Source organism: Aureococcus anophagefferens (genome assembly GCF_000186865.1).
Source record: "Aureococcus anophagefferens unplaced genomic scaffold AURANscaffold_20, whole genome shotgun sequence".
In the NCBI taxonomy this organism is placed as follows: Eukaryota; class Pelagophyceae; order Pelagomonadales; family Pelagomonadaceae; genus Aureococcus; species Aureococcus anophagefferens.
In genome coordinates this window covers 682,313-693,665 of record NW_008705580.1, presented here as the reverse complement: position 1 = coordinate 693,665, position 11,353 = coordinate 682,313, and the positions used below count along the sequence as shown (strand labels likewise).

Below are 11,353 nucleotides of genomic sequence, written 5' to 3'. Positions count from 1 at the left end.
CCAGTACGTCCTGAGCGAACCAAGCAAACTCGAAGACTGGGAGGCTAGTCATCGTGGATCACCTCACAGCGCTACTACAATCGGAAGCATTGTGGATGCAGGGAATGGGACTTATTTTGCATTTGTGCGGCCAAAAATTTCTGGGGTTCATGAACTTGCTGTGACCATACATGACCTTCATATCAAAGGGTCGCCTTTCCTGCACGTGGTAGAATCAAACGCCGCGGTGGCGTATGCTAGCAGTGCAGATTGGGGCCCAGGACTTGAAACGGCGACAGTAAATGTAGCCACGAACTTCACTGCGACTGCCCGTGATGCGTACGGGAATTCCGTTTTGGGGGAAGACGAATACATTTCTTGTGGGATAATCTCTGATACAAATGGCTCGTGCAGCAACTCGTTTGGAAACGGCTCTACAATTTGTACGTACACTCCACTTAAGAGCGGTCAAGCTGAACTCGAGGTAAGGTACAGGGGTGCTCATGTCATGGGTTCCCCATTCAGAGTGCACATAAGCGATGGTGCCGTTGCTGGTAACACCACACGGGCATTTGGTCCCGGGCTCTCGTTTGCAATCGCAGGCCAGCTTACTAATTTTTCCGTAGCCGCAAGTGATACAGGGAACAACAGAATCGACGATGTTGGCCTTTCCCGGGTCTCCAACTTCAGCGCAGTCTTAACGCACAGGGTGCAGACTTCTCAAACAGTGACTGCCCTTGTACACGCCATGGGAAATGGAATCTACTCGTTCGCATACAATGCCACTCTTGCTGGCGAGTATGATCTGGTGGTATTTGACGAGGCTTTCACGACAGATATCTCCCATACCAGGGGAACTTGCGTCTCATTCTTCATGAGCCCAAACAACCTACATTCCTATCAGGTGTCGCAAGAAAACGTCGCGCAAAGCCCTTTTTCCTTGTGCCTCCCTTCAATTACTGCAGCGTGACTATCTTCCAAGCAGTGCTTAAGCGTGGTCTCGTTAGGCGTGTCTTACCAGGGGCCATCGATGCATCACAATCATCGCCGGTGGGCAAAGGTGTGGAAATGTATGTAGTTGCATGTGCCCGTGCCCCTGTCGTTGTCCACCCGCGGGACAGGTGGGGCAACCCACACACCGACCAATCGGAAGAACAATTTTATGCAGTCATTGTGGGCGGTGGCGCCCCCAACGGCTCGACTGGGGTCCGCTACGAAACAATCGAGGTATGCTCGTCCCCAATCCCACTGATACCAAGATTAGCGTTGGTGCATTGCGGCTGCTTTTTGTAGGTGGTCGGGAGATACATCGGAGGCAATTCTCACGATGTGTCTTATTTCCCTAGCCTGGCTGGACCGCACAAATTGCACGTTTTCTCCCTCGGATTCGGAATCGATATCAAACTGTATGGCAAATTTGATCTTGTCCAACCATTCTTAACGGCCCAAACCACCACAATCGAATTGGATTGGGGCATGCCTGGAGTTCTTCGGGAAATTCAGTTGAGCAACAATATGCCTCAACCACTGGGAAATTCTTCACATTTATTTGGGATTGTCCCCACGGAATATTTCTTCGCCCATATCAGCGGACAGATGCAGTTTCCAAGCACAGAAGACTTCATTCTGCATGTCGATGCCGACCCCGGCGCCTCAGTCGTCCTAAAGATCGACGGGGTAGTTGTGTGTGGCAGCCAGTATGTACAAGCCCAATCTTATTTCTCAAATGGCAATTCTACTCATTTTGGGCATATTGTTTTTGAAGCACACGGCATACCGCGTCCGAAACTTGACTGTCGAGCGAGCCTGGGCTGGGTTGAGGTGGGGTGTCGCGCTATCGACCTACGCCCCGTATATTTATAGGAAGGTGCATTCTCCCCAAACGCCCCTGATCTCCTCCACGTGTATGAGTTGACTTACTTTCACAAACGCGGAGCTGATGCCTTCCTCCGGTTGAGTTGGGCACGAACATCAGAATCACAACCCACAATGATCCCAGCGCGGGCATTTTTCAGGGCGTCCGCACTCGGGAGCGCCAGGATTGAGGTGGATATTTCACCCGGATCAGCCTCGGGCGAGACGTCAACGCTCGCGAGCGCACCTCGAACGCACACGGCTGCAGCTTGGGACAGTATAGGCATCGTGGAGATCCGTGATTCCTGTGCAAACTTGCGCCATCAAGGGGGTGATGCGCTGGCTGTGTTTGCCGAGGGCCCCGATGATGTACGAATAGACGCGCCTCTGACTGACCATGGCAATGGAACCTACGAGCCGCTGATATTCGCCATGGTATCTGGAACTTACACGATCAGTGCAGTTGTTGGATTGCCCCGTGCCAGGGCTCATTTTACTCTCACCTCCAACTCGCAAACAGAGATCGAGTCCACATTTCGTGAAGCACACGTGGTTGGATCACCTTGGAAGGTCAAAATCCTTCCAGGTGTCATATCAAGACATACCACCTCGGTAAGCGGTGAGGAGCTTGCAGCAGGCGTCGCAGCAGGCAACCCTGTTCTTCTGACACTGAATACTCGCGATGCGGCCTACAACTCCCTAGCAAACTTGTCCAGCGCGGAGGTAGCTAGGTTTTCTGCTACGCTCACATTGCAAAAAAATGCGGCGCAAGAAGCAAAAGTTAAGGCCAACATCATCCCGCTGGACGGTGGGACAGCAACACAAGGCCAGTACGCAGTCAACTTTATTCTCAGCGCAGCCGGAACTCATCGGTTGTGGGTATCGCTGGATGGAATGTTGATCGCAAGAATGCCGCAGGAAATTATCTGTCGTCCAGGTCGAGTAAGCCCGTCATGGAGCGGAGTCTCTGGTAATCTGCCGCGAACCACCGTAGCTGCAGAGCAGTCGGCCCCAGATCACCACTTCATCGTTCGAGCTCGTGACAGCTTTGGAAATGCAATTGCGACTGGCGGCGAGGCGTTTCGAGTTCAGCTGCGTGGAGCGAGATCGGTAGCACGAGTGTTCGCCCTGGAACACCAGGGCCAATGCACACATGTATCATCTTACGTCAAAGTCGTGTAGGCTAGAGGGATTGCGGACGATAGAGGAGATGGCACGTATGCCATACGCTACAGCACTGCACATCTTGAGCCGGGCATATACAACGTGCACGTTGATCTTGCCACACGCATCTTCAGCACAAGACGAGTCGTGGCGGGGGGGGGCGGGTTGACCGCCGCATATTTCGCAAATGGAGGTTTCTTTGGAGAGCCCGCCGCTGTTTATCAAGAAGTAGGGCCTATCATGTGCTGAAGTTTCCGTTTTACAGAGTTTTAAACTATGTTGACATCGTAGGCACGATTGGGGCGATGGAGAGCTTGTCGCTGGCGCTGTTGATTATGTTTCCATCCGCTGGACCGGTATACAGAAAGCTAAACAGCATTTAGCGCCCCTCGCTTTCTTTGGGTTTGAACTATTGACGTTTCATAGGCTTGCTCGCGTCCCCGCGAACTGCACTGTTTACACTTGATTTGAGAATTTCAGACTCGAATGACGCAGCACGCGTCTATGTCGAAGGGGTTCTTGTCGCCGAGGCCATAGGTGGCACTCTCGTCGGAAGTGGTCAGGTTTATCTTCTCAGGGGGGCTCTACACGCAATCACAGTCGAATATCACGAATCAATCGGGACGGCTGCCATAGCCCTGGCATGGTCAAGTCGGGAGGTGTCACACCAGCCCATTGCTTCTTACTACTTATACCCAAGCTGGATGCCCATTGACGGCAGTCCTTTTGCCCTTGAGCTTTCATCACGCAATAAAAGCGCCTAGTACATGGGAGCTCGGCAGCTCGGTAAGAAAACTCAGGCGGAGTCGCAAACTTAGCCGCAACCTTAAACATATCACGCTCATGTTGGTACTGCCGTGACACTAGGATGAGGTGGCTGCGCCATCCAAACGCGGCCCGTTGGCCTTCATTCCTGGCACTCCTGCATTCAACTGAGCTCAGCCCCCCCCTTGTAGGGGGAGTTTACCTTGTCTGCGAGCTGCGAAAGGCCGAGTGGACGGGTGGTGGAAGCGGGTGGTGGATATATATCACCGGGTGCTCGTTACCATGGCGGTGTCGTCGAGGTCTAACTTGAGGTCTACAGCAAGAGGGATGCACAACAGACCTTAACCATTGTCATGCTGATCTGAGATGAGTGCTCTGAGAATGGGGTGAGGTAGTGGTGGTGTTGGTGGGGGTGGTACCCCTGGGGCCGCTGGAGACCACTCGAATCCACCGGAAATATGCTTGTTTTGGTTCTATCGACCAGTTTTGATGTCGAGCTTGAGCAAACTGGTGGTTTTGACGCTCGATCATAAATTTCGACCGTGTGAAGTTCTTGGCCGAGCAGCCTACTCTACTACTATTCTACTACTATCATGCTAGTACTGTATCTATCCGCGGTATCTTCTTCTTTCTTTCTCTTGCACACTTTTAGTGACCGAGGAGTCTGGGGGTTGCGTTCGCAGCTCACCGCTTAGTGTTGCTAGATCCCCGCCGGTGTTGGTAGGGCAGTGTAAATATCCACCTTTCTAGTCTACAGTGAAGGAGCTTACATCCCTTTACAAGACTCCCCCTGGTGCAATTTTGAAGTTACCATCGTACCATGCTCCCGGAGGGCCTCTTATCTCGGTCATGCTATTGTGCGCCTGGAGCGCATCCCCATCGAGTGCGATATATATCTTCAAGCCCCGTATACTGAGGTCCTCCCTCCCTGGCGTCACCGCCAGTAGGTCAGTCCACGTAACTCTTGCAGCTGCGAGGTTAGGTGATACCGCGGCATTCCATAAGCTGTGAAGAGACTTAGCTCTAGAGGGCAGGTCGCATAGTGAAGAAGTGGGTGGCTGCCAGCGGCCAGCGGGCCAGCAGCCAGCATTTTACCTTGCGGTCTGCCAGGCACACTTGGTGCCGGGTGTTGTCTTGGTAGATTGCCCTGGGATCCTGCACCAGCTAGTGATACAACCCGGGTGCTGAGTCCCCATCCTCGTTTCCGCTTAAGCTCGCTGTTGACGGCGGGTTGTCGAGGACCGATCCTGCGGTCTCGACGACGATCCGTTCGTTCCTACATTTTTCCCGAAGTTTTGAGGCAGGCTTTAGACCAGCGTCGACGACAGCAATCGCATATGCGTAGGCCTCATCCTCGCTAAGCTGAATAATACCACTATGGCTGCTTGCTTGGAGTCTTGGCTCGGCCTGGAGTTTAGCGGAGGTGAGCCTTGAAGCAGAAACTACTATTGATATGTCATCAAGAGAAAGCGCAACCAGCCAGTGGTGAAGAAGATCCAAGAGGTCTGGTGCATGGAGTGCCTGGATGGCGGCAATTGCTATGTTGCGGCGTATCTCCCTAGCACCAGGCCCAGTTGCTGCTAGAAACCCAGGGGTGCACCTACAGATTGACGCAACGAACTCCGCTCTTTGTGAGAGCCTCCCCGGAATGGATCGGCGACCGAGAATAATGTCTTCGACATCCAAATCATGTAGTGCAGGTGCAGCGAGTACAATAGCTACGCCATCAATATCAAGGAAGTCTAGGGTCTGTTGTGCGGCTTTTAGGCGGTGCAAGAGTGGTTCCCTTGCAAGAATAGCAGCAACGACAGTGGATATATTTGAAGCATTTGTAGGGGCCATGATTCGCGCGCCTCCCACGAAGCAAGATATCACAGGCCCAGTCTGATGATCCAAGCTTGCATTTATGGCATGTTGCATGCACAGTTGGTCTCCTGAAAAGAGTGCGCGATAGTGGTCGTCTGATTGGGGTCTCACCACACCACGCGCTGCCCGGGCGATGTGAATACGAGAGAATCTGGACTTGAATGCAGCCCAACTTGGCTCAACGAGCCAAGATCGCACCTTTTCCGCCTGCTTGGGCTTCACTTCCACAGCAAAACAGGGACCTACCAGGGGTTCCCCTGGACCAAGAGGGAGCCACGCCTGGGTTGCATCCGGAGCAACAACTCCGATCCTGGGGGCAAAGTACAGGGGTACAGAACCAAAAACTTGGTAGGTATCTTCAAAGCCTTGTGCAACGCTCCTAGGCACCACGCTTACAATTGCACGTGGCGCGAACTTGATCCCTAGCCATTCCTATGCAAAGAGACAGTGAATCTTTGTGTACCCTTAAAAATAACGCTGCTTCTATATTGCACTCCCAATCCATTGCTCGAACATCACCTCAGACTCCAAGGTCTTACATAACTGTGGCTTCCTCGAACGGAGGCTGCCCCGCGTCAAATCTTTGCGCAGTCGCCACACCCTTCGCTCCTTATGGATATTGCAGCGGCGGAACACGGCACGAGAAGCTCCTTCGCCCACTAGGCATATGTAATGATCTTGTTTTTTTCGGGCTGTGCGTCCCTCGTGCGTCCCCATTAGAAAGTAGCTTAGACAAGTAAATAACTTAGTTTCCGAATATTCTGGCTGATATATCCTGGCGGCTATATCACCTGCACATACGAGAATCTGCTGCAGCCCAAATCTTCTACCCAAGCATGAACGCCATCCTGTGATCAAGATCTGCAGTGAGATGATTGTTGGCGTTACATCCCCCCTGAACCGTGTTCACGAAATTTTAAAAAGAATGCAAGATCATCTTCATCACGTTGAATCATTGAAGATGTGTTGTGGTGTGCTGGCAATACTTTCCAGAGAGGAAGCTAATAAGCTTCTCATCGCAAGGGATGGTATGCGCCTTCTGTGCAGTATCATGGAGCAGCATCTTGCTCGCGCTGATCTACTCGAAGCCGCCTGCGACTTGCTGTGGTCCCTGGCTTTCAACAACCCGCTGCTGAAAGAAGTCATCGGTCGCCAGGGTGGAATTCCAGCAATTGTGAAAGGTATGCGTATTCACCCAACAAGCGCTGATTTTCTCAAGTCTGCATGTGGAGCACTGTCAAATATGTGCCAGAATGCACAAAATCAGACAGTCATTGCCGCCCATGGGGGGGTCCCATGCTTGTTGCAGGTACTTCACAACCATCGAACAAATGTAGTGTTGGTCCCGTTCGTATTTGACGCATTGGCTTCACTCATTGTGGGTAATGCAGAGAATGCTAGGCAGCTTTCAGAACTCGGCGCAACCGTGACTGTGTTTGCGGGGCTGTGTACACGTGTCAGAGTTGTATACATATTTTCAAACCTGTAGGTATTGTCGATGCTTGAAGAGCATTCTGCACACGAAGAGCTAGCAAAGTCCGGCTGTCATACACTAGCCATCCTTTCCGACAATCGTGGCGAGGGTTCTAAGATTGCCGCTGGAGGTGGAGTTCGTGTCCTTCTACCTGTGCTTCAGCATCACCCAAGACATGTCGATTTGCATCGTGTTGGTGCAGTCGTGCTGTTGCGCATGTTACAAGAAGCTCCCGTTGCTTATGACATTGCGTGAAGCTGTGTCATAACGCGCGCACAAATTGCCCGGCTGCCAGAGGTTCATAATTCTAGGCTCGCGGGGGTGGCATACCTCTGATGCTTTTAGTGCTTCGTTCGCAGATTGAAGAGGTTGAAACCGTCGCCGCAGCTTGCCATATTCTCTACTCTATAACGCACGATGATGCAATCAAGGGACCCCCGGCTGTGGATGTGGAAAATCAGCTATCCCAAGCAAAGGCTGAGCAAGCTTCTCCAAATAGCGGAGATGGATCTTCGATCATACAAACGACCGGCACATCGAGTCCAACTCAAATCACCGCAGGCGCTCTAGTCTTGGTCCTTCAATGGCATGCAAGGCGCCGCGATGTGACGCGTGCTTGTGTGCGTTCGATCACCAACCTTGGTCGTTACACTTCCTTCCTCAAGGTGCTGAACACACTTGGGATCGCAGATCCCCTCCTAGCGGCTGTTGTTCTGCATCCACATGCACGGGATATCACCGAATCTGCGATCAAGATGATCAAGGGCCTGGCGTCTCAATGTGGGTATCTTGGCATCCCAGGGGACTGCTTACCGCTGCACGTTACTGTTGCTGGCATCCCCGGGCTTCTTCTTTGCTTGAAGGCGCGACCACTAGACTTTGAACTTGCCTCTGTTGTTTTTCAAACACTTGCAGCGCTCGTCGGCCGTCGTCCAAACCACAAAGAGTGCGTTGAGCTCCACAAAGAGTCGCAGAGTAACATCGAAGAATTTACTAGTACTAGCATCATGAATCTTAGAGTGAATAAGAAACAAACCACGCAAAGTGCTGGAAAAGATTCAGATATTCATATGGATGGCGAATTATCACAAGATACTGACTCGGTTGGTGGCCGATATCCTGAGGTACCTCAGAATTCCATATTCGAAATGACTTTTTTTTGGCACAGTGGGAACGTGAGGGCGTCAAGGTGTGTCTCACCTGGGCTAAAATGCAGCTCCAGGCTCCCAAACACCCCCCCTTGTCTGCAAGCGGGCAGGATTGTTTCATAACTTCAATTGGTTGTAGTGGGCATGCATTCAAGCCAGCGTGGTTGGCACTTGCGTCCATGTGTCGTTTTCTGAAAGGCTTTGCATCGTATGGGAGCGCTTGTGCCGGTGCCTTAGTTGTTCTAGAGACACCACAAACAATACTTTCGTTGGAGAAACGTCTTCTGTTGCCACCAAATTACATTTCGCCCAAACAGCCCCCCTCCTCTGAATCTGAAGCGTCCTTGTACAATGCACATAAACAGGTAGATACTGCGAATATGTCAACTTCAAGTATGGATGAAGCAAAAGTAGCCGTCCACGCACTACTTGACATTATTTCAGCCAACCATCGGGGCGTTATAGATTGTGCATCGCCGCCCTTAAAAATGACTGAAAGCGTAATCCACAACGACGATGCTAATCTTGACATTGGTCCCATATGTCTGGCTCCAGATGAACAACAACCAACGGTGGCAAATCCTACGGGAACCGACTCAAATGATTGCGTCACTGCAATGCTCCAAGTAAATGATGTAAGCATCGTGACCTCAGAGATAGCAAAATTGTGTAGATGTGGGACGTCGCACTCAATCAGGCGGAACAGGAAAAGACCCCTCCATCCACTTGCACATGCGCCCAAGACTGAGCGCCTGTGTTTTGCTGTGCCCCCCTATTTGGAGCGAATAGTCATCGGGGGAGATCCTGGGTCGAACGAAGTTGGTCCACCAAATCAGGCCCAGGCACAATCTCCCATCCGAGCGGTAGCTAGGCGATGCTCATCAGGAAAACGAAGAAATGAAAGTTTTCATTGCCCTTGCTCGCACGAGCCTTCAAACGTTCCGACGGCTGGTGACACACAATATGCTAATATGCACACCATTTATGTTGGGAAGTCAGCAGCTGGGCGAGGGATGCAATCACGTCTTGCAACTCCGGTCCCATATACAGTCCCTGAGGGTGGTATAGGCATGCCATTCAAGCATTCTCTCCTTTTTGACGCATCATTTGAATCAGCCAACTTATTGAGTGCTGTCCAACGAGGGCCCGCAGAGTATGACCTTTTTTTGCGCGCCGACTTGCATACCGATGGCTTCATGCAATGGTTCTATTTCGGAATCACGAACACATGCCCCCGAGATCATCTAGATTCACGTCATAGTGTTGAGTCGATTGGTGTTGATATCTGCAATCTATCTGTTCCACCGTGTATCACATTCAACATAGTGAATCTTACTAAACCGGAGTCGCTGTTCAACACCGGCATGCAACCTGTCATATACTCCTGCGCCGATGCCGCCGAGCACGGGATTGGATGGATACGATCGGGATCCCATGTCGAGTATCGGTCCAACCAATATGTTCGAAATGGTCTCAATAGTAGCACAGCGGATGGTGCGACATACTACACCCTGTCTTTCACCCTGGCATTTGATAGATCTGACGATGTATATCTCATCGCTCACTCATACCCATACACATATTCGGATCACAAAGCCCACCTTGCTTCGATGCTCCGTTCGTTACGAAAGCGTCGCATTGTTCAACATGCGCTTCTCTGTACAACACTAGACGGCCAGGACTGCGATCTCATAACGATAACTGGTGATGCTGATGAGCTTCCTCCAGGGATCGTGGAGTTATCTTCAAGCGTCCCCTCTTTTTTGCGGCGTAAAAAAACTGTTATCTTAAGCGCGCGTGTTCATCCTGGGGAAACACCTGCAAGCTGGATGATGCGTGGAATTCTCGATTTTCTTGTTGGGGATAGTCATGAAGCAAGGATCCTCCGAGCTTTATTTGTTTTCAAAATTGTCCCCATGCTAAATCCTGATGGAGTACTCTATGGGAACAACCGTTGTTCCCTCGCCGGTGTGGATCTTAATCGGTAGCCTAATCACGCACGGTTCTCATAACAGCACAAAAAACATAGGCAATGGAAGAAGCCGACTAAAGCACTCCATCCGACGATTTATCATCTTAAGTCTCTGATTCGTGTTGAACGCACCCAACGCGAGATTGCTCTCTTCTGTGATCTTCATGGGCACTCGCGTAAACAGAATATATTCATGTACGGCTGTGATGATCGCCGTAAACCCAAGCCCACAGTTCGAGTTTTCCCTAAGTTGCTGAGCTGGAATCATCTCGGGCAAAAGTATGTGAGCTTCGCGGATTGCAGCTTTCACGTTCGCAAGTCAAGAGAGGGCACAGGCTAGTCTCGTTGACTACGATTGTAAATTTTAGACTATGTCGGATTTGTTGTAGGGCGCGTTGTTGTTGCCCGCGAATTAAGTATAACAAATAGTTTCACTTTGGAAGCATCCTTTTGTGGCTCTGATTTTGGTGTTCTGCAAAATTATCATTTTAACATAGATCACTTTCAAGAGGCGGGCAGATCGCTATGCGAGACCCTGTTGGACTACTGTCTGCCAAACTCGACACAACGAGAGTCCTTTTTTAGGACCAAATCAAACATTTCTCACGATGACTCATTTGGCATAGGGGGTGAACTCAGTCCGGTGATCTCAGTCTCCAGTCCCCAAGTCCAAGGCGGCGGTGTGTACGGTGACACTGGTGCCTACGTGAGTGCCGCATCCCCCATACCCATGACATCTGGAAGTGAAGTTGTACAAGTACCCGCTGATGAACTTTCTGATGTAGATGACCTCGCATCGGATGAGTCAGATGTCATTGAGGCGACAAAGAAAATAAACGACTGTTCAAATTCATTTTCTCAAGTAGGAGCTAAAATTTGCTTAAATTCTGCTAGCGGGCACTCGTGGCATGGGCACGTCGGCGAGTATTTGAATCGAACAGCAACAGACGCAGAGGTCCCAGACAATTTTTTGCCCCCGCCATCGACCACCCCGATTCCCAAAAGCAACCGGAATCGGCGGAATAGAGCCTCGCTGATAGTTTCGGAGGCCCGTCCGCCGATGCGTCTACCACTGCCGTCCGCGAATCGGACGCGCCACGGTGGCCGTTCGAAATATGGGCCGCGTGCGTC

General features: G+C 51.2%; 3 protein-coding genes across 3 annotated transcripts in view; 2 read left to right on the top strand and 1 right to left on the bottom strand.

Annotated features, from left to right (window-relative positions):
- Positions 1-3,761, top strand: part of AURANDRAFT_66237 (hypothetical protein) — a gene marked incomplete at both ends in the record, with an annotated part of 6,719 nt that extends 2,958 nt beyond the window's left edge. Inside the window, 8 exons of the mRNA XM_009041334.1 lie at positions 70-790; positions 884-945; positions 987-1,100; positions 1,148-1,268; positions 1,843-2,943; positions 3,016-3,239; positions 3,289-3,353; positions 3,424-3,761. Of these exons, the coding sequence (XP_009039582.1) occupies positions 70-790; positions 884-945; positions 987-1,100; positions 1,148-1,268; positions 1,843-2,943; positions 3,016-3,239; positions 3,289-3,353; positions 3,424-3,761 (2,746 nt within the window). The remainder of the gene's footprint in view (positions 1-69; positions 791-883; positions 946-986; positions 1,101-1,147; positions 1,269-1,842; positions 2,944-3,015; positions 3,240-3,288; positions 3,354-3,423) is intronic.
- A 1,165-nt stretch (positions 3,762-4,926) lies between these two features.
- AURANDRAFT_66236 (hypothetical protein) lies at positions 4,927-5,604 on the bottom strand (the record flags this gene model as incomplete). The annotated part of the gene is made up of 1 exon (XM_009041329.1): positions 4,927-5,604. The coding sequence occupies one exon, from the start codon at positions 5,602-5,604 to the stop codon at positions 4,927-4,929; it is 678 nt and encodes a 225-aa protein (XP_009039577.1).
- A 3,716-nt stretch (positions 5,605-9,320) lies between these two features.
- AURANDRAFT_30345 (hypothetical protein) lies at positions 9,321-10,790 on the top strand (the record flags this gene model as incomplete). Its single annotated transcript, XM_009041335.1, has 4 exons — positions 9,321-9,510; positions 9,577-10,234; positions 10,280-10,561; positions 10,640-10,790. Coding segments are annotated over 4 exons (1,281 nt in total), but the record flags the coding sequence as incomplete, so codon positions are not given.
- Between the last annotated feature and the right edge of the window lie 563 nt (positions 10,791-11,353).